At 31.7% G+C, this 20455-nt stretch overlaps 1 protein-coding gene across 1 annotated transcript in view; it reads right to left on the bottom strand.

Moving 5' to 3' along the window:
• LOC143067517 (histidine ammonia-lyase-like) overlaps positions 1 to 10225 on the bottom strand; it is a 48993-nt gene extending 38768 nt beyond the window's left edge. The window contains exons 1-8 of the mRNA XM_076240836.1: positions 9929 to 10225; positions 9184 to 9250; positions 9052 to 9082; positions 7599 to 7673; positions 3731 to 3803; positions 3368 to 3434; positions 2387 to 2424; positions 1383 to 1508 (exon numbers count right to left, since the gene is read on the bottom strand). Of these exons, the coding sequence (XP_076096951.1) occupies positions 1383 to 1508; positions 2387 to 2424; positions 3368 to 3434; positions 3731 to 3803; positions 7599 to 7673; positions 9052 to 9082; positions 9184 to 9250; positions 9929 to 10160 (709 nt within the window). The 5' untranslated portion in view covers positions 10161 to 10225. The remainder of the gene's footprint in view (positions 1 to 1382; positions 1509 to 2386; positions 2425 to 3367; positions 3435 to 3730; positions 3804 to 7598; positions 7674 to 9051; positions 9083 to 9183; positions 9251 to 9928) is intronic.
• Between the last annotated feature and the right edge of the window lie 10230 nt (positions 10226 to 20455).

Genomic DNA, 20455 nt, shown 5'->3' with positions numbered 1-20455 from the left:
AGATAAATGATTAATTAAGGATTAACAAGATCTCTTAAAAAAAAATGAAATATGAATATAAATATGAATATATATAAAAGGTATTCAAGTAAGGCCTATAATTTACTTGATAAATTTCCAATAGTCATCTATAATTAATCAACAATTTAGATTAGTTCACATTTTTTTTTATCAGGAATTGGCTTGAAACAGTTTTAAAAATTTTAAAGTTTTAATTATAGCAAACCATTGTTTATTAGGTTATTCCCAATCAATCAGTATGTCTATTTCAGTCATTTGAATTTTTATTAGAAGTGAATATATATTTTTGCAATCAAGAAAGAATCCACATTTCAATAAATAAGTTTTTTAATTTGTTTATGTTGAAAAAGTACATTTTCAATGCCCTGTGTTGAAAAGTACTTTTACAAAAAAATAATCAAAAGGCACTCTACAACTTTTAATTTTCAATGTCATATAACCTCTGTTTCAACTTACAAAATGCCCCAAAACAACATTTTTAGATTATTTTTGTTGACACTTTAAAGTTCTTAGCTGTTGGTCAAGATTTTATGTCTTACAAGTATAGTTGGTAACATTTACTAGAAGAATTTTTAATTTGCAATTTTTTGTTTTTTTGAAACATGTTCAGAACAGGCAACATTATTTGGATAAGATATAAACTACAGTTTAAATAAAATTGTGCAAATTAAGAGACCCATATTATTTAATTTGAGCTCATTTTATCCTCATTCTGGAAAAGCAAGTTTTCTTCTAAAGACCTGCTGTTAATGCAATTTTCAGCAATATAGCTTTATTAATGTTCATTTTTCCCCACCATACCTTAATATGAAATAATTCAAACTACTCTTCTAATCTTTCCATGAGTGATTTCCATCACTTTGATTATAGAGGGACGCAACACCACTACTAACCGTGTATGAAATAAGCCCCGCCTCCCTTCTTACCTAATATGGAATATAAAGGGATGTAACTCCACTACTAACCGTTTATGACTCAACCATGTATGTAGGTCAACATGCAATCAAACTAAAAATTCTCCTCTGCTGGAAGCAAGTGATATACTTTTCTCGTCACATGTTATGGTTAATTTTTAAGTAGAACCTATGATAAACATTTTCTACAAGGGTGGAATATTTCATGTTTATCATTATGCCGCTACTCAGTGGCCTCAAAACATATAGTGTTATCCGTCTTTCTATCATTCCGAAAGCCAACAGTAGTACGAACTTTTGCCGTTTCGTTATGGATTACATATTTTTCATTGAAACAAGTGCTCGCTGTTCATGCAAGACCCTAGTGAACAGTTAACGTCATTTAAAGTGTTGTGTTTGCTTTTGTAAGCCTTTTATTGCAACAATTAGATCGCACAAATATATTACCATTAAACGCCTTAATATATTTTTTAAGATTTGCCATCGAGATTCCACTGTACCCCTTGGTTAAAACATTAATCCTAAGTGCCAATAACATCCTTGTCCTCTCTGGCGACAGCGGTGGTCCAACTCCTGCAATTATAAACAAAAAAATAGTGATTAAAATAACATTTCAAATAAGGCCGATTTACTCCGTAACTTCTTGCACATTATGGTCAGACTTTAAATTTTTCGAAATACTAAGGATTTTCTACTACAGGAATAGATTACTTTTATAAATTAGCTGTGTTTCATAAAACTTTTCGGAATTTCAATGTTATTCAACTTCTTACTTTATTTCGCCAATTGAATTTATTTATTGTAGCGTTTCGGGAGAATCTTTTGTTGACGAAATGCGCGTCATGTAATCCTGGTATCTATGATGAGGTTGTCCAGTGTTTGTAACTTTGAAAAAATATCTTAAGTTTTGTTTAATTTCTATCATCAGAGGGGGTGGGGGCAATAGGGGTCCGTTAACATGTTAACAACACCTCGATTTTGGCAAAACCAGTTAACAAAAAATGCAAAAATGCTGATAAAAGTTAACAAAGTAGGTTGAAAACAGTTAACAGCTTAAATTGATCTCAGATAACAGTTAACAACACCTTAAAAAGGGTCAAAACAGGTTAACATAAAAAGGTATTGCCCCCCCCCCCCCCCCTCATAAGATTATGATATCGATTTAAAAATTTTCTGTTGTTTTTTTTCTTTTCCATTTTATTATTTCAATTTCATAAAATCATGTACCGACTGGATTAAAACTGTGCTAGCAGCATCTCCTTCAAGCAAATACAACCTTAATAAAATTTGGCTGTTTTGGTTCTGATGCAGTAAATAATTTCATATCTTTTGATTTTTCGGACATGAAGGATGCAGGGTAAATCCAGAAACACGTGTTGTATGGAAATTGTATCTTGTTTTTACTTTTTTTTCAATAACTTATTTATACATGCTTTTTTTAACTGACTTACCTGCTGCGTGCGATCTAATCAAGTTTTCCTGTAGCTCACTGCAAACAAAATACAGAAGTAGCAGTGTGAATTGTTTACTTAAGGTGGTATGGGTGTCTTTCGCAATCTTGGATTGTAAAAACAGAGAACCTAATGTCCAGATTTTCTATCATGTTAGCAAAATTTGATGCAGGAATGCAGATATATAATGAAAATATTCATTTAAAAGGACCAGTTCATAAGAATATAACTTATAAATATTAAATATTTTTACAAATGTAGATTATTTTTGGTTGTTTTTAAATGTTTTTAAAATGGCATTTTAAGGGGAGGTAACTCTAAAACAGTTCATTTTCTGAAGGAATCTATATGGAATTTTCCTATTTTGTATTTTAGCCGGAAAAATGTACGGTGACCCTATCTTTTCTATTGATATTCTCAAAGCATTGTCTGAAAGCTATCTTTTCGTAATTTATAATAAAATTCTATCATTTCGTTTAGTTTCTAATCACAAAATGATGTTTTTTCCTGTATAACATAATTACAAAATGTGTCATTTTGTCACAACCTGTAGTTTGAGAAAATGCGCGGTGACCTATCATTTTTATTATATTTTTTAACATATATAAATAGATTAGTACGTTTTGGCAAAGTATGAACAAATTCTATTATTTTTATTTTAGACTCCCATACCACCTTAATCAAATCAGCAAAAAGATAAATAAAAAATTGAGGTTATGGTACAAAAAAACATTTATGCAAACACTAAATTCATACGCAGTTTTTACTGACTAAAATAATCAAATAATGTATTGATTGGAATGTCGATAAAAACCTTTGGAATTTAGTTTATTTCATTTATTGTAAAACTCGTACCGACAAGGTCGCTTTTGGTAGACTATTTAATAATGGAGCTTAGTCAGTCTGGTTAAGATGGGTTTTTAATTCCTTTTGGTTTGGTATACTTTAACCCTGATGAACTTAGTAATTATAATATCTTACTTTAACTTATCTTTCTCTACATTAACCCTGGCGAACTTTCCGAATCCTGTTGTGATTCCATATACAACTGAAAGAAAATTAACATTAAAAAATCATGAAGATGTAGCACTGGAGTATTTCTAATAATTTGTTCATTTCTTCAAAGTAGAATACCAGTCGTTTTATCTTTAAAATTTCAAATAACTGAGGTTTACAGTCCTAACCCTAACTTGAAAGCAGCAAAACAAAACAAAAAATGCAAAAAAAAAGCTGAAGAAAACAAGGGGACACTGAGTTCATCAAACTATCAATCTAGCAACGTGTTATCTTTTCGAATGTCGGAGTACCGCTTGACATTTTCCCGAATGAAGTTAAATATCTTACGTTTGTTTTTATCCACGATATCTTCTAAGAGATCTCTGGCTTTCTGGACTTTCTGTTCTGCATCAACTGTCATCTACAATTAACAATAGGGTTAAAATTAGCCATATATGTGTAATGTAATACGTATACGCTAAAGTTGTCATATTGCTTACTACACTGCTTAAATTTTGATATATATATGTTACAGTAAATAGGTGAAATTAGGAATTACACGTAATTACTAAACACTTCAGTAAATAACTTGAGGTTAAAATTATCATGAATATTCAAAAAAATAATAAAGAAAATAAAAACGTTTTTTATTACTTTTCATTAAAAAAAAATAATTTAGGAATGGAAAAGTTTATTAATATAAGACATGTTTAAAAAAAAAATTAAAAAGTCTACTTAAATACGATTATTTCAAACTAGAGAGGATATAAAATATTTATTTAAATCCATATCATTTTAAATATTTTATAAGTTAGTATGAACTACTTATAATATGATTTTTTCACAATTAGTTAAACTTTACACTTGTAATAGAGTCTTAAATGTGGAAATTGCTTGTATAGAATATTCAACAATGGTTATCAGATCACATATGAAGATTTGTGCTTTTTGTCAATCTTCTTATATGTTTACTTATGTTATATGTATTGTTTTCTGTATATAAAAAATAGAAGATGTGGTATGATTGCCAATGAGACAACTCTCCACAAGAGACCAAAATGACACAGAAATAAACAACTATAGGTCATCGTTCTCTGTCTACAAACAAATAAATACTGTTCAAAATGTTCTTCTTTTTATGCTATGAAAAAGTATGAGAATATCCTCCATAACTCTACAAAATTTCAAGTCCATTAAATAGGGTAACAAGAATTCTGATGAATTGCTAACATAACAAATACCTGAACAATATATTATAAATGACTTACATATAAATAAAAAAAGGGTGTAATATTAAACCCAAGAAAAATATCCTGAACAACTGAACAAAATAAACATAGTAATCTAACATTACATACAAATTTTCGAGAAATTCAACACAAGAATATGACAGTACCCACAACTATAGAAATATTGGAAAAAAGTATCCCAGTCCAAAAACTTTGTGATGCAATAAATTTCGAAGTTTTATTTTTAGAGAAGAGCATACTGGTTTAAGCAGTTACAGCAAAAAAATGATTTTCAACAACTTTACAAACATGAATGTGATTTAGCTACCTGGAATATACCTTTCTGTTTAATTAGTATAATTGTTTTGATAAGCATGCACTTTTGTTGTGATAACTACTTGCACCTATTCCTCGAACGCCAACATAATTTTACAGGTAAATTGTCGGTAGATCAAAGGATGTTGGCATTCAAGGAATAAACCATTTTTACAGCTATTTACTAACTTGATGTTTTTGTTTTAAAATTAAAAACTTAATTCAAGATACCAAATAAGAAAGTAAAGGGGTAGGGATTTTAAGGGCGCTAACATAAGGATGTAGGAATATAATGCACATCCAAAGTGCATACTCTTTAGTGTTTGTGAATTGAAACTGGAAAATGGTTGTTTTATAGGTTTTGAAACTCCGTAAATATATGTATGCAAGACAATGATATCTATCCAAAATCAAACTAAAATCTCCATCATGCACTGTGGTTCAAAACTTTAAAAAAAAAAAAAAAAAACTTTCTCCAAATATCCTGGATTTCTACCAAACTTGGACAGAAGCTAAATGTTTATGATCATAAAATAATATCCAAAAGTAAAGTCTGAAAAAAAAATCCTTTTTTACGTATATTACTTATAAATGTACTAGTTTTTTTCCCAGTTAACATTACATACACTCTGTAGTTAAAGTTTTTAAAACATTAGATTTTATAAACCATCCTGGATTTTTACCCAATTTTGACTGAAGCTTCTTACAGTACTAGTCAAAAGATAGTATCTACACTACCAAAAATTTACTCACGTTTTGTTGGTACATTTCTACCCTCGTATATATCAGTACTGTTCGGCAAGACAGAAAACTTGTAAGGTTATACTTTCTGTTTATTCTGTTTTTGACAGTACTGTTTCAGTACTGTTTTTGACAGTACTGTTTCAGTACTGATTTTGACAGTACTGTTTCAGTACTGATTTTAACAGTACTGTTTCAATACTGATTTCGTCAGTACTGTTTCAGTACTGATTTTAACAGTACTGTTTCAGTTCTGATTTTGTCAGTACTGTTGCAGTACTGATTTTGATAGTACTGTTTTAGTGCTGATTTTGTCAGTACTGTTTCATTATAACACTAATTAAATCAGTACTGTATCTGTAAGGAATTTTTCATTACTGTTAAACATCACTGTGTTCATAAAAAAGATGTCTTCTTTTTAATTACGTAAATGTGCATCTTTTTAAAGGTTTTTATTTGTTTTTTATTTCAGGTAAAATTTAGTTTATTTACCTTAAAATTAGTTACAATGTTTACATTTGAATGCATACCGTGATGCCTATTTAAAAGGTCTTAGGTTGTTTTGTATATTTGGGGTGAGTTAATTGTTCTCTTTGGACACTTACCACATTTCCATTCATTTTCTATATCGTGACATATTGTTTTCGTTATTTTTTTTATTTTTTTTTTTTAATTTAATTTTGTCCTGTCAAAAACAGTACTGAATAAAAAAAAAAAAAGTATAACATTACAAGTTTTCTGTCTTGCCGAACAGTACTGATATATACGAGGGTAGAAATGTACCAAAAAAACGTGAGTAAATTCTTGGTAGTGTAGAGGAAAATTTTAATATTTTTTCCTCATTTTTGTTGAGCCTGCGATTAACAGCAAAAGTAGCCGAGACTATTTGTTCTGCAAAACCCTTACAATTTTAATAGCTTAATACATCGATAATCCATCTCCAGCTAGGGGTTGATTTGAAGGTCACATGAATACGTATTCAATGAGGTCCAAATATTCACTTGCAAGTGCACAACTCATCAACCTTGTTTCTCAGCTAATTTAACAAAATAAAACCAGAATGGCTGCTAACAGTGAATTATAATTTTACTATATCATTTTTATAAATGATTTAACAACAAAAAAAAAGATAATTTTTTTATATATCTCGAAGCTAATGCACATAACAGTTCATTCCAGTTCTTAACCTACATAACGTTATCTTATCTTTATAAGGTAATAAGTCTAAATATTCTTCAAATTCAAAGAGTTCTTTAAAAAGTTAAGACATAATGCTTTGGGAGAATTTTCCATTTCTGATTTCCATGTCTGCTGAAGTTGGTCAAAAATTATCTGTATAATGCTCAACTTAAACCATTTTGGATTAAAACTAAAGTTACTCTGATTTAACCAAATATTTGAAAGTCCATATTCATTCAAGATATTTTTTATACATATCAACCATTCAAAATTTTAAGAGTACTAACTGATCTTCTAGTTAGTATTACACAGCTAAAACAATGTTGTATTATGGTCAGGTGATCAAAAGTTATGGTTGTTTTAGCAGTCAGTAAATAGGTGTAAAAATTCATTTTAAATTTAGTAATTACTGGTAATAACTGGGCCGTTTAAGGAATTACTTGTATTAACTAAGTGCACCGGGACTTACCTGTAATTCCTAAATTTTAGTAATTACATGTAATTCCTAATTTCACCTATTTACTGTAACATATATACTAAATAAAAAAAAATCAGTCATATAAATATTTTGTAGCGAATTAAAGGCAACAGTAGTATACCGGTGTCCAAAAGTTAAAATTGATTGAGAGAAAAAAAAATCTGGGTTACAAACTAACCGGTATTTAAACACATATTGCTTTTCCATAAAGATTAGATACCAAAACATATAAGCATGACCTGGACGTAAATATAATAATGAAAGATACAGTCACCTTTATTAAGTAATGTCCTTTTCCAAGTCTGACCAAGTCATCCAGTGACAAGCTGTTACCATCTAGAGATAAATACTAAGAAAAATAATAAGAAAGGTTTAGTTCAGAGTTAAAGACATTTTTTTTAAAAGTGTTTCATTAAGTACTTGTATTTTCTGCTTCCCCATCAAACATTTAACGCAGACACGTCAACTCGTAGTTTAAACGAACTGTCCTCTTCGAACGACATGTTCTCCTATGCCAACTGTAAACCATATATTGGTTAGCAATTGGTACTAAAACATTGAAACAGTACATTGAAAGAGGGCATGTTCAGTCAAAGATATTTTATGTAGATATGGTTTTCATGATGTATGGCTAAAAGAAATGATATATTCATACATGAGTTAAAACAAAGAATGAAAGATACCTTTATTGCTGATGTTAATGGTTTTTTTTTTTTAATAATTCATCAAAATGTATTCTTTATAGATATATATATGACACAGATATAATGCAATTTTATTTAGATAGACCTGTTAATCAAATATATAAACCTTTTATATGTAAATATCGTATCTCCGCCCATAGCCTCAATATAGAAACAGGCAGATATTACAAGGTAGATAGAGAAAACAGATTATGTACTGTGTGCAATAACAATATGGTAGAAGACGAATACCATGTTATTCTAGACTGTAATAGATATAGTGATGTAAGAAAACTATACATTAAGAAATATTATTGGCAATATCTATCCACTTTTAAACTTATACAGTTGTTATCAGTTCACAATGTGAAAGAACTTAATAATTTAGGTAAATTTTTGTTTAATATTGAAAAAAATCGTAATATGTAGTTGTATTAATTATTATTTTCATTCTCCGCCATACATGTATTGTGTATAATTATTGTATTTATATTTCACTGATGCATTCAAAAAAAATATTGTGAAATTGTATATTCTATAAGCTGTATTGCTTCTGAATAAAGTATTATTATTACATGTATTAACCGGCATGTTCTGGTTAAATATGAGTTGAATCAGCTTAACGATTCTCAGGAAGAATATTTATCATATTTCCTATTGATTGAAAAAATAAGCATATAGGTATTCTATGGTCGGGTTGTTGTCGCTTTGACACATTCACCATTTCCATTCTGAATTTTATCAAGCAAATAAATTACCGTATGCTTTAAGATTTCCTGAAAACTACCAAGCAACTATTTCAGTTTGTCTTAAAGTTAATGCTCCTAATAGGTTTAATGATTTTAAGATTCATAATGGATATGACATCCATGGAAGAAGACTACATATGAAATTTCAAAAGTACAGAACTGCGGAGAATTTACACAATGCATGAATCTTTTTCATAAACATTATTATTAATTCACATACAAGGGGTGGTAAGAAATAAAGTGCTGTTAAATGTTCGAATGGAGACGACAACATTAGATACATAATAAGACTCACCTCTCTCGCTCTCTCCACGCTGGCTTCTGGTCTTGAATTTGTTAAGGAGAAAAGTTGACATTTTGATAAAAGAATATTGCAACTTTGAAAAAATTTATATAGCAGATTTTGTTTGTTGATATTGAAGGATACATTTTTTCTTCAACGTACACAGGTTCTGCAGGACCGGTCACTGGACTTGACATATCACTGTCCAGAACTAGAAACATAATGGAAATCAGATATAAGAAAATCAACAGTTTACATCTACAATATCGTTGCATTTAAAAAAAAAAAGTTATATAAAGTGAGCCCCCAATATTAAAATTCATGATGGCATAATTTCATTTAAGCATGTTAAGTACTTTGCTCTTGCGTTCGGTTAGTTTGAGTGCTCTGAAGTCAGACATGACAAACAATAACCGGTGGTATTCACTAGATTACATGCTCCTTCATAGCTTAGGACAGACATATAACGAATGTGGCAGGATTTGTGAGCATGGGAAAGTGGGGAACAAAACAGCATTAAACAAACTGTAAAAATAAGCATCAAAAGTTTGATCATTATAAGATCGGTCCATCTCTTAATTCGATTATGCGAAATGAAATTGACATCAAAATTTCTTATTATTCAATTTTTACTTCTTGAGGCTGACATATAATGCGCAAAAAAAAATCGACGTGTGTTGTATGTCTATATATAATAGTGCATCCTGTCATTTTAACATGCGTAGTTATAAAAAAAAAAGTGCATTGTCCTTTTCGTCAGATCAGATTAGAAGCACGTGTTTCTTTTTAATACAATAGGCTCTAATATTATAAGAAGTATTATAATCATTATTATCATTATTAAATTATAATCATTAGTATCATTATTATCATTAAGTAAGACACTGACCCACAGTAACAAAATCATTGTCATCCAGTACATGTTTAATGGCGTCATCTTGGTCTAAAATTGCCCCTCCTTTGGCTTTTCTCACTTCGAATACTTTTTCTATAGCATGCCCCGAGGAACTCTTGGCTTTATAGTATCTCCTTAACGTCTCCTCTCCCAACCATTTTACACTTTCGCCCCCTTTGCATGGTACCGCGAACCAATCCCCTCTAACTCGAGCAGATAATTTCATTGTTTTGAAGTTCTATCTGTATCCGATAAGAGTTGTGACTGTTTGACCGGTGTATCAGACGTAAGGTTCTATACTCGTGGTTTATCTTGCTAACTTAACTATTATCAGTACAAGATCAAATTTTATACAAAGTCAAAATGCGACCAAGGAAATCGAATTAAATTTGTATATCTACGTAAATAATTTATAGTACGTGTAGACAGAAAGGGTTGGATAATTCGTACAGATATTAAGTATATCTTTAGGAACTTCTTCTTTGGGAGAAAGGTTGTGAAACATATTATAAAAACTGGGATAATATGTTTCCTTGTAGATATTTTGATTTAAAGGAGAAATCGGTTGAACGTCAATGAGACAGAAACTTAAATACCAATGCCAAAAAATACATATTTTGAATGACCTATTTTTTATATTTAAAAAGTACTGCGTTGAAATAATAGTCCATAAAACTATATCATACATCTTGTTATATGAAAACACTTCTACTTTCTCCTTGTATTGTGTGAATTGTTTTTGACGTTTGTCAACAAAAATATCTAAGAAAGTAAGAATGCATAATTTTCACGTTTCTATTTTATCATGTCCAACGTATAGATCTGTGCGTATAGAATTTTATATTTATTCTACTATTCTTGGCCAAATCGGCACAAGTTAGATAATTTAGAATGAAATTCAAAACAGTGTAGCTGTGGCCATTGATTGACACATTAAAATTATCCATTGACTGGGACAATTTACGTGAACGTTTGTCTGTAACGACCACTGTTCACGACGTACCTACGATAGACATTTAGACTGTGGGGTCACCAAAGGTTTCTTAACGTCTTTAATTATAAAATAATTCGAAAAATTAATCAGGAATAACCTTTGTGTTTTGATTTATATAATTGATATAAATCAAAATATCGTGTTATTTCTGATTAATTTTTCGAATTGAATTACTTTATTTAGGTGTTGAGAACCTTTGGTGACCCCATAGTTTAAGTGTCTTTACAAAGTACATAGTGAGCATTGGTCGTTACATACAAACGTTCACCTAAATTGTCCCAGTCAATGGATGATTTTAATGAGTCAATCAATGGCCACAGCTACACTGTTTTGAATTTCATTCTATTCTAAATCTCTGACAGTAAAACTATGCATTTATTCAAATGCAGCCGCTTGGAAAATTAGATCACATATAATGTCATAATATTATCGTATACTCTGTAACTTCTGTTCTCTGCTGTCTTTTGTTTGTCATATGTTGTATATATTTTCGTTTGCCATAGCATGTGAAAATACAGTATGCATTAACCTGACTACAGTAATAACGATGCCGATCTGATAAATCAATAAACTGATAATGCCCCCAGTTTATCAAATCTCGTATCTGATTAGTCGATGATCGATCTTGCACATGCGCATTGTTTCCCTGAACTGGAGTATTACACTCAAATCTTTAATTTGAAAGGTATAAAAACAAACAAAAAAGAATGCCATAAATTTTGTTGACTTTGTTGGGATCACCGTTAAATTACACGAAAGACTTCTTTAATTTGAAAGGTATAAAAACAAACAAAAAAGAATGCTATAAACTTTGTTGACTTTGTTGGGATCACTTTTAAATTACACGAAAGACTTCTTTGGACAAGATAGAAAAGGTTCTTGGTTTCGGAGTTTATAAATTGTTTGTAAATTGTTTATAATCATGTATATAAAATGTCATTTCAATTCCAGAATAGGCCTTCCCTTATCAGTATATATGAATATGATATTAACAGAAGTAGAGCATAAGTAAAACACATGTGAATATGCATACACATAACATAAGATCACATAAGCTTATCGGTCGCGATCGTTGACATAGATACGATACCAGGGGGACAATTTGTGTTCTTATCTTACCAATTATAGGTCTCACATGCACGGCTAGAATCATTGAAGGGTATTGGTAACGATTTCAATGTTTAATTGATAGTTTGTTCTGTTACCTATTATAAGTTGGTTTTGCTATATAAAATTTCGGTTATTTTGCATGACCTGGTCAATCAAAAATGTTGTCATGAAGCGAAACCAGCCTGGCGGTGTCAAACAGATGTGGATTTTAAAAATTAAATATAGGTCTAAAATCTTCCATGGCGATCAAAACAGTATTGCAATTATATCAAACAGTGTGATCTTTCTACGGTCTGTACTACTCATTTGGTAATGTTTGTGTAATTTCTTTGGTGAAGACAGACGCAAATTGCTCCAGTAGAATTTGGGCCTTGTCTTAACAGTTTATGAGCTGTCCTTGTTTCTTTAGAGGGATAACCTCAATGTTATCCTGCTTCCTTGGTTTAACATATTTCAAGAATGGTTACGTGCTGTTTTTATTCATTCCTTCTATGATGGCGTTGTTGAAGTAATAATTCCCTGCTTTCCTGATTTCTCTTTTGCAAGTTTTCCGGTAATGGCGGTAGTTTGTCCCTGGTGTTGGTCTTGGCTTGGTTGTACAGGTTTTGTTTTTTCTTTAGCAATTGTCTTGATTTTGTGGGTTATCCATGGTAGTCTGTTATTGGACTTGACTATTTTTGATGGTATGTTTTGTCTAGGCTGGCGAATAGGTATTTCTTAAATGTAAGCCATGCTTCGTTGACATTTTGATTGATTTGGATGTTTTTCCTTATTTGTGTTCTTGGTGATTCTAAATCTTTATTCACTTCTTCCAAGTTTTCTCTTGCTTAGGTGTAGACTTTTCGAGGTATAGATTTTGAGCAGTAAGGTTTCGGATGTCTGTAACTGTTATGATGATCAGTGGCGGATCCCCCTTTATTTTTGCCGATCAATGCATTTGTATCGGGACATATGTTTTGCACCCCCCCCCCCTTTGCCCTGTTTGCCCTGGGTTAGCACCCCCCCCCCCCCCCCCCTTTCGAAAATTCCTGCATCCGCCCCTGATGATGGCATGATCAGAAATACGGCTGGTATGTTTGTTGGTGTTTTCATTAATGACGAGTTATGTTGTAAATAAAAGTTCCAGCAGGTTGTTCTCCCTTGTTGGTTCTTCGTGGAATTGTGTAAGACCAAATTGAGTTGTAATGTTAATGACTGTTTTTGAACATCTGGATCTCAACTGTGCATCTTTCTCGACTTGTCCCACATTATGTCTGGGCAGATGAAATCGCCTGCTAGTATGATGTTATTGTTTTTGTTCTCCTATGTGATTGTTTCTAGGGAGTTTTCTAGTTCTTTTAATTGGGTTCTGTTTCTATGTGGCAAGTAAAATGAGCCGATAATTAGGTCTTGAGCTGTTTTAAGATTTAGTTTGACCTATTCAATCTACATTCTAGCATTTTGCAGATAAATTGTGGTTGTTCAGTACCAATCATGCTGTTATAGACTAAAATGAATACTTCTCCTCCTAAGGTTCCTTTGTCATTCCTGTATGATGTGTAGTTATCAGGGAATACTTCTGCTGAATTTTTAGCATCTTTAGTTGGATCAATTTTTTTCCTGGGTTTCAGTACTCCTTTTAGCCCTTGATGAACCCCCCAATGAGACCCCCTTGATGATTCGGTGCCAACATAAGAAGTATTGATTATTGTTTAATGTTTATGTACTATTGTAGGTTTCTAAATAGACACCTTCTTGATATGAAGAAAATTAAAGTCTTACATTAGAAACAAACGGAAACTGTTCAAGTATGAGTGCTCCTACATTGGAGCCATAAATTTAATATGACATAAAACAACTCACGATATATCCGTTCCACTCTCCAACACAGTATTGTCCCTTAAGGTTACAATACACCATTAGATTTTATGGGCGCAGCCATTTTATGAGCATAACATGGTATTCAGAATTAAGAGTATGGCTAATCCTGATTGGTCGATATGTGCGCCCGTTCTTTTTTATTTTTAGAGACTTTGTGCAGTCTGCTTTATACAAAAGGCAAAATAAAAATTATTCCGTAGCCCTGAAGGCACTGAGATGACTTTTCAACGCTAGGACAAGACACGTATTTTTAAGGGCAAAATTGATAGGCATGGGAGATAAGTACAAAATACGCTAAGAAAAGCAACGCGAACCTATATTTTTGGGACCAAAAAATACTGTCCTAATAACTTTTCTTTGATTCTAGCAAGGTTTCATTAATAAAAACAACTTTCTAAAGTCTGTATCTCGAAAAAGGCTACCATTGTCGCCTATGGGGAAATTAATTGTTTATTTCAATCTTAAGAAGAACGTGTTGTCAACAAATCACAAAAACCAACATGGATTTTAAAAAGACAGCTAAAAGTCTGTGGAATAACCAGTTTGTTTGGTAACAGAAGTTTTGTTTTTTTCACATAGAACTAACGGTATTATAGGCCAACCTTCCTGTAAAGTTCTACGTGTTGCATAATAATTTTTTAATAAAAGGTTTTCATATCACTCGTCCGCCTAGGGTCATGTGGTTATGAAGTTATGAATGATTCTTTCAACATCGGAACAATTTTTGTATAATTCTTCAGTTGTATTTATATGCTATGAAAGCTGATGAAATGGAAGCTTCTATCTCTTTTATTAATTCTCTAATGATAGTCTAATCCCTTTTGGATTTGGAGGTCAACTTGCTGTTTTCTGCTGATACATGACATTTTTGTTAGGCTTAGGTATGAAAACATCTGTGACATGGAATGACTATTTTTTATATGATTTATGATGAAAACAGCAGCTTTTTCTAAAGATGAGCAGTCCTGATATGAGTCGGTTAAAAGCTCATTAGAGCTTATGCTGTCTCTGTTTGTATACCTTGCCGACTCTAAATAAAGCTTGTTAAGTCTCCCAAACAAAGTTTGGAGACTTATTGTTTTTGCTCAGTTCTTATTATTTTTATTATTCTTCTTCTTCTTCTTCTTCTTCCGCCGCTTTCAAAAATGAACTTGTCCGCAGCGTTTCTCCAAAACCGCTTGTCAGATTGACTTAGGATTTCATAAAATGGTAGACTAATATGTCTAGGTGAGCCATCAATCTTTCGTTTGTGCATTGGGGTCTATTAATTATCTTGTAAACGGTCCAGATCCCCACCCCTAAACCATATATATTCTTGTAGGGGACAATAAAACAAATCAAATGAAATAAAAAGGAAGTCCCTAGGGGGTCACCCCAACCCCTCTTGTTTGAAAACTTGAAAACGGTCCAGATCCCCACCCCTAAACCATATACATATCCACATCTCAAGGGTTTTCAATCTAATTTGCTCATTTTTCTACTTGTCGCTATTTTCGTTCTTTTTGTCACTTCTTGATGCTTATTAGTGAGACCTGTTTTTTATCCCCACTGACATGACCTATGGGCATTATATATACACATATTTGTCTGTCATGTGTCTGTCAGTTCCTTGCAAGGTCTGTCTGTCCCAATTCAGGTTAAAGTTTTTGGTCACAATGGTTCTTCCTTCACTATTTTTATACTACACAATGTACACAGTATTAATCTATACAAAAGTGCTTATTATAGCATCTTAATAATTCATAATTTATAATAGTTTAATTGCTATACATTAATGACATTGTATGTTTTTTTTAGTGTGAAACTTTCAAAATTGGAATTAAGGAAATGTAAATATGATGTTATGGGGAGAAAAACAACATCAATAATCAAACACAAACTTTTCGTTACAAATTAAGGAATAAAAGCCAAATAAAAACGTGGGTAATGCAAAAACACAATTTTAACAGTCTGTCAGGCATGCAAGCCATTTGCTCTTTAAAGTTACATGGAACTGGGTAAACAAAATATTGATAGGAGTTAAAATTATTTTAAAACATGTTATTATGTTTTTTAGGACATTAGGTAAAAGTTGGGGTGTATTCCTAGTAGCTATTTTTGTAGCCAGAGAGATGGCAAATGCAGAAGCAGAACAAGCTATCGAGGCAGCAGCCCAGAAAGTCATTCCAACATAAATGTTTTACAGGTAAATAACTCTCTCATTAAAACTATTTAAGTCTTAATTTGGTAGGTAGAAAGCATAAAGTAGAAGGGACAGAAAGTTGTCAACTGTCTAAAAAAAAGATAGAAGGAAGTCAATTCATTTTATTGAATACCATTACTATAACAAAATGCTTTGCTTTCATCCTTGGAAAAGAATGAACTAAAATAATGCAATGTATACATTGTATGTAGCTGTATTTAAAAGGATAGACCGACTATCATGTAACTATGTACAGTAACACACATGCCATTACATGTCAGGGCAGTTTTATTATGAGGTAATACTAATGAAAAAGTGTTGTTGTTGGTTCAACTTACTATCATGACTATTTAATTATTAATTTTATCTTATTTTAAGGATGTACTAAGGTGATCTAAGGTAAAATTAAATAAATCAAGAATACAAAATTGATACTTTATGCTGGAAGAGTATTAGAAAAGGATATAACTAAGCTAAAAATATTGATAGGTCATGATGCTCCTTTTTAAAATATTTGATTTATAAAATATCGCGGGGAAAGGCTAACTCAGACTTTTACCTTAATTTTGCATTTGGGTCTCAAATCAAAAGAAAGAAAATTAAGAATCTGCTTAAATTTTGTTAAAAGATAAATAGGTGTTATTGGGAAAAATAATTTACTTTGTATCGTATGAAAAAAACAGAGGAGTTCGAACATTTGACACTTATTCCAAAACCTCACCCAAGTACATCCTTAAAATGGATGTTTCAAGATATTAAAAGATGTTACAATGTTAGACCTTTATTTTACAACTTGTACAAACATACTTCATTTGCATAAAAAAAAAAAAACCTTCAGTACTGACCACTGGACATTCATGATTTTCCTTTCTTTATTTTTGTAGAATGTGGATCGTAGTACAACCAGTTCAAAGACACCACTAATGCCTGTGATATGTAGAATGGACAGAATTGAAAAGAAAATTGAAAAATTAAAGAATCTGTCTTTTTTATACTGTTGTCTTTATATTTACAAAGAAAATATTTTCTATGTCTCTCTCAGATCTAGTTTGGGATCTGGAAAGTTTGTTTGCTCTTTCTTTACCAAGTACTAGCATTTCCAACCACAGAATAGGAACCTGTTCAAAATTTTTGAGATGGGGAGTCTTATGTATTTTGTCCTTAACCTCATTTTCATTGTTCATTTTTAACCGGATTTTTGTGTTAAAAATGTCAGTTATTGATTTGGGGATGTACATCGGGTGGCAACCAAATGTTGTCCGTGCATTTACTCATGAAGCGTTCAACCAAACCTTTTAAAATTTTAATATGTTGTTACTGACAACAAAATGGAGGTCAAGTTCAATAATAACGATTTTGACTTTTACCGTTCAGGAGTTACGGTTCTTGAAAGTTTAAAAAATGTCGTGTCCGTGCATTTACTCATGAACCAGTCAACCAAACCTTTTAAAATTTTAATATGTTGTTACTGACAACAAAATGGAGGTCAAGTTCAATAATGACGATTTTGACTTTTACCGTTCAGGAGTTACGGTTCTTGAAAGTTTAAAAAATGTGTCTGTGCATTTACTCATGAACCTTTCAACCAAACCTTTTAAAATTTTAATTAATATGTTGATACTGATGACAAAATGGAGGTCAAATTTGATATTGACGATTTTCACTTTCTTCGTTTATCAGTTATGGTTCTTGTGATATTGCCAGGACACAAATAAATGTTAATAAATCCAGTTTGCTGTCGTTGTGACAGCCTCTTGTTTTAATTGTGAATTTCTCGTTTCTTATGCCTAATATGATAACTTTAATTGGTAATGGTGTACCTCATGCCTGTTAATGGCTGTCAGACATATTTTTACTTGACATCTACCTTATTTCATGGACCAAGGAACAAAATTAAGTTTTTGTGGTCAAGTCCATATCTCAAATGCTGTAAGCACCAGGTTTACTATATTTCGTGTATGTGATGATTGGTCATGGTCAACCTACTTTTTGGTATCATTGGGCAATGTTTTTAAAATTAAAATTTTTGTAGTTTGGTCTGTTTCTCAGATATTGTCAAGCACAAGGTCAATTATATTTGATGTATGGAACGATTGTAGGGTGTACATGTAGGTCTGGCAGGGCAGCCTTCATATGACCAGACCTCATTTTCATGGTTCATTGGTTAATGATGTTTTCTTAATTTTGTCAATTTATCAGATACAACAAGTAATAGGTCAACTATATTTGGTATATGAAATGGTCATAAAGTGTGTCTAACTCTTTCTGGCTGGTATCATATGACCTTGGCCGCATTTTAATTGTGCATTGGTTTATGTTTATAGACATAATATGGTTTGTTGTTTCTCTGGTACCACTAGCGATAAGACCACTATGTTAAGTGTATGTAATGGTTGTAAGATTTACATGTCTGTCTGTATATATAAAAAAGAAGATGTGATATGATTGCCAATGAGACAACTCTTCACAAGAGACCAAAATGACACATAAATTAACAACTAAAGGCCACCGTACGACCTTTAACAGTGAGCAATGCCCATACCGCAAAGTCAGCTATAAAAGGCTGAAATGAAATGAAATAACAATGTAAAACAATTTAAATGAGAAAACTAACAGCCTTATTTATTTACAAAAATGAACGAAATGGTATGGTTCATCAGACCAAAGACATATAATATTATGTATTGTATGTTTGATCAGACTACGACTTCATTTTCATAGAATGCTGATAATTTTTAAGTTGATGTGATATTTGTAGTAAAATCTTCAAATTTCAGACTGACCATGAAACCAATAATCAGTAAAACAGTCAAGAAACACTTCAGCATGTGAATTTTTACATTTTTTTGTACCTTGACCTCATTTTCACGGTTTATTGGTCTGAAATTTTGTATTTTGGTTTTCCACTAGAAGCAATAGGTCAACTATATTTGGTGTATGAAATGATTCAAGTTTCTGTAGTAAAAAATCCTTTTGTAAGATACCACAATTAGTAGGTCAACTTCATATGGAATGGTTGTAAGGTGAATATGTCTGCCGTACAGGGTTTCTCTAACTTTCACCTTAAATTATTGTTTTAAATGTTAATTTTCCAAGTGAAATCTGTTTCTCAGATACTATAAACAATAAGGTCCACTATATATTTGATGTATGGAATGATTGTTACTGTTAGGTGTACATGTCTGTCTGACAGTGTTCACCTGACCTTGACCTCATGTTCATTGTTCATTTTTTGGTCTGTTTCTTGTATACTTTAAGCAAGAGGTCAATCATAATTGGTGTATTCATTGTTAGTTTATTCTCATCCTAAAAATACACGAAATATTTGCCTCTGAAAGTTAAGCAAACAATAGTCAATCATAAAACTTAGCCCTGTACACATCTTAAGAACTTTTAACATTGTACCAATAATGATTGTGGTCACTGCCAGTTTGGCTCTGGTTAAAGCATATTAATTTCAAAATTAATTTGAGCATACAGGTATCCCTTCTATGAAAAAATGTATGAAGACAATCCTTTCGTTTTGGTAACACCATTCTTGAGAAATGAATAGTCTAACTCTGGCTTTAAATCTTAATATTTTACCATTACATCAAAATTGTAAATTACGAGGAACTGGAACAGAGTGATTGCCTGAAAACATGGACAAATAAAAGACTTGATAACAGAAACAGGGGTTGTGTAAAAGAGACAACAACTCAACCAAAGAGTCAAAGACCACCAAAGGCCATCAATGGGTCTTAAAGGCGGCGACAAAATTCTGCACTGGAAGGCAGGTAACATGTTTAACCCCGCCGCATTTTTGCGCCTGTCCCAAGTCAGGAGCCTCTGGCCTTTGTTAGTCTTGTATTATTTTAATTTTAGTTTCTTGTGTACAATTTGGAAATTAGTATGGCGTTCATTATCACTGGACTAGTATATATTTGTTTAGGGGCCAGCTGAAGGACGCCTCCGGGTGCGGGAATTTCTCGCTACATTGAAGACCTGTTGGTGACCCTCTGCTGTTGTTTTTTATTTGGTCGGGTTGTTGTCTCTTTGACACATTCCCCATTTCCATTCTCAATTTTATTCAGCTGGCCCGAACAATAATGTATACTTTATTAGTTCAGCAAATTGGACAACACACTAAACTCAAAACATATAACCAATTTTGCACGCAGAAAAGACCAAAGTAATGGAAAGGATATCAGATAGTGATGTCTTGGCTCTGGTTATAAATTAGGAAATACCTACTTTTATCTTTCAAACAAGGCAAAACTTTACAAACTGCTATAAGGAAATATAAACTGGAAAAAGTGAGTTAACAAAAGTGAACATACAATTTAAATCATTTAATTAGAGCTACATATTCCTGGGCCTATAGAAAACTCTAACA

Source organism: Mytilus galloprovincialis, chromosome 1 (assembly GCF_965363235.1).
Source record: "Mytilus galloprovincialis chromosome 1, xbMytGall1.hap1.1, whole genome shotgun sequence".
In the NCBI taxonomy this organism is placed as follows: Eukaryota; Metazoa; Mollusca; class Bivalvia; order Mytilida; family Mytilidae; genus Mytilus; species Mytilus galloprovincialis.
This window is presented reverse-complemented; position numbering and strand designations above follow the sequence as displayed.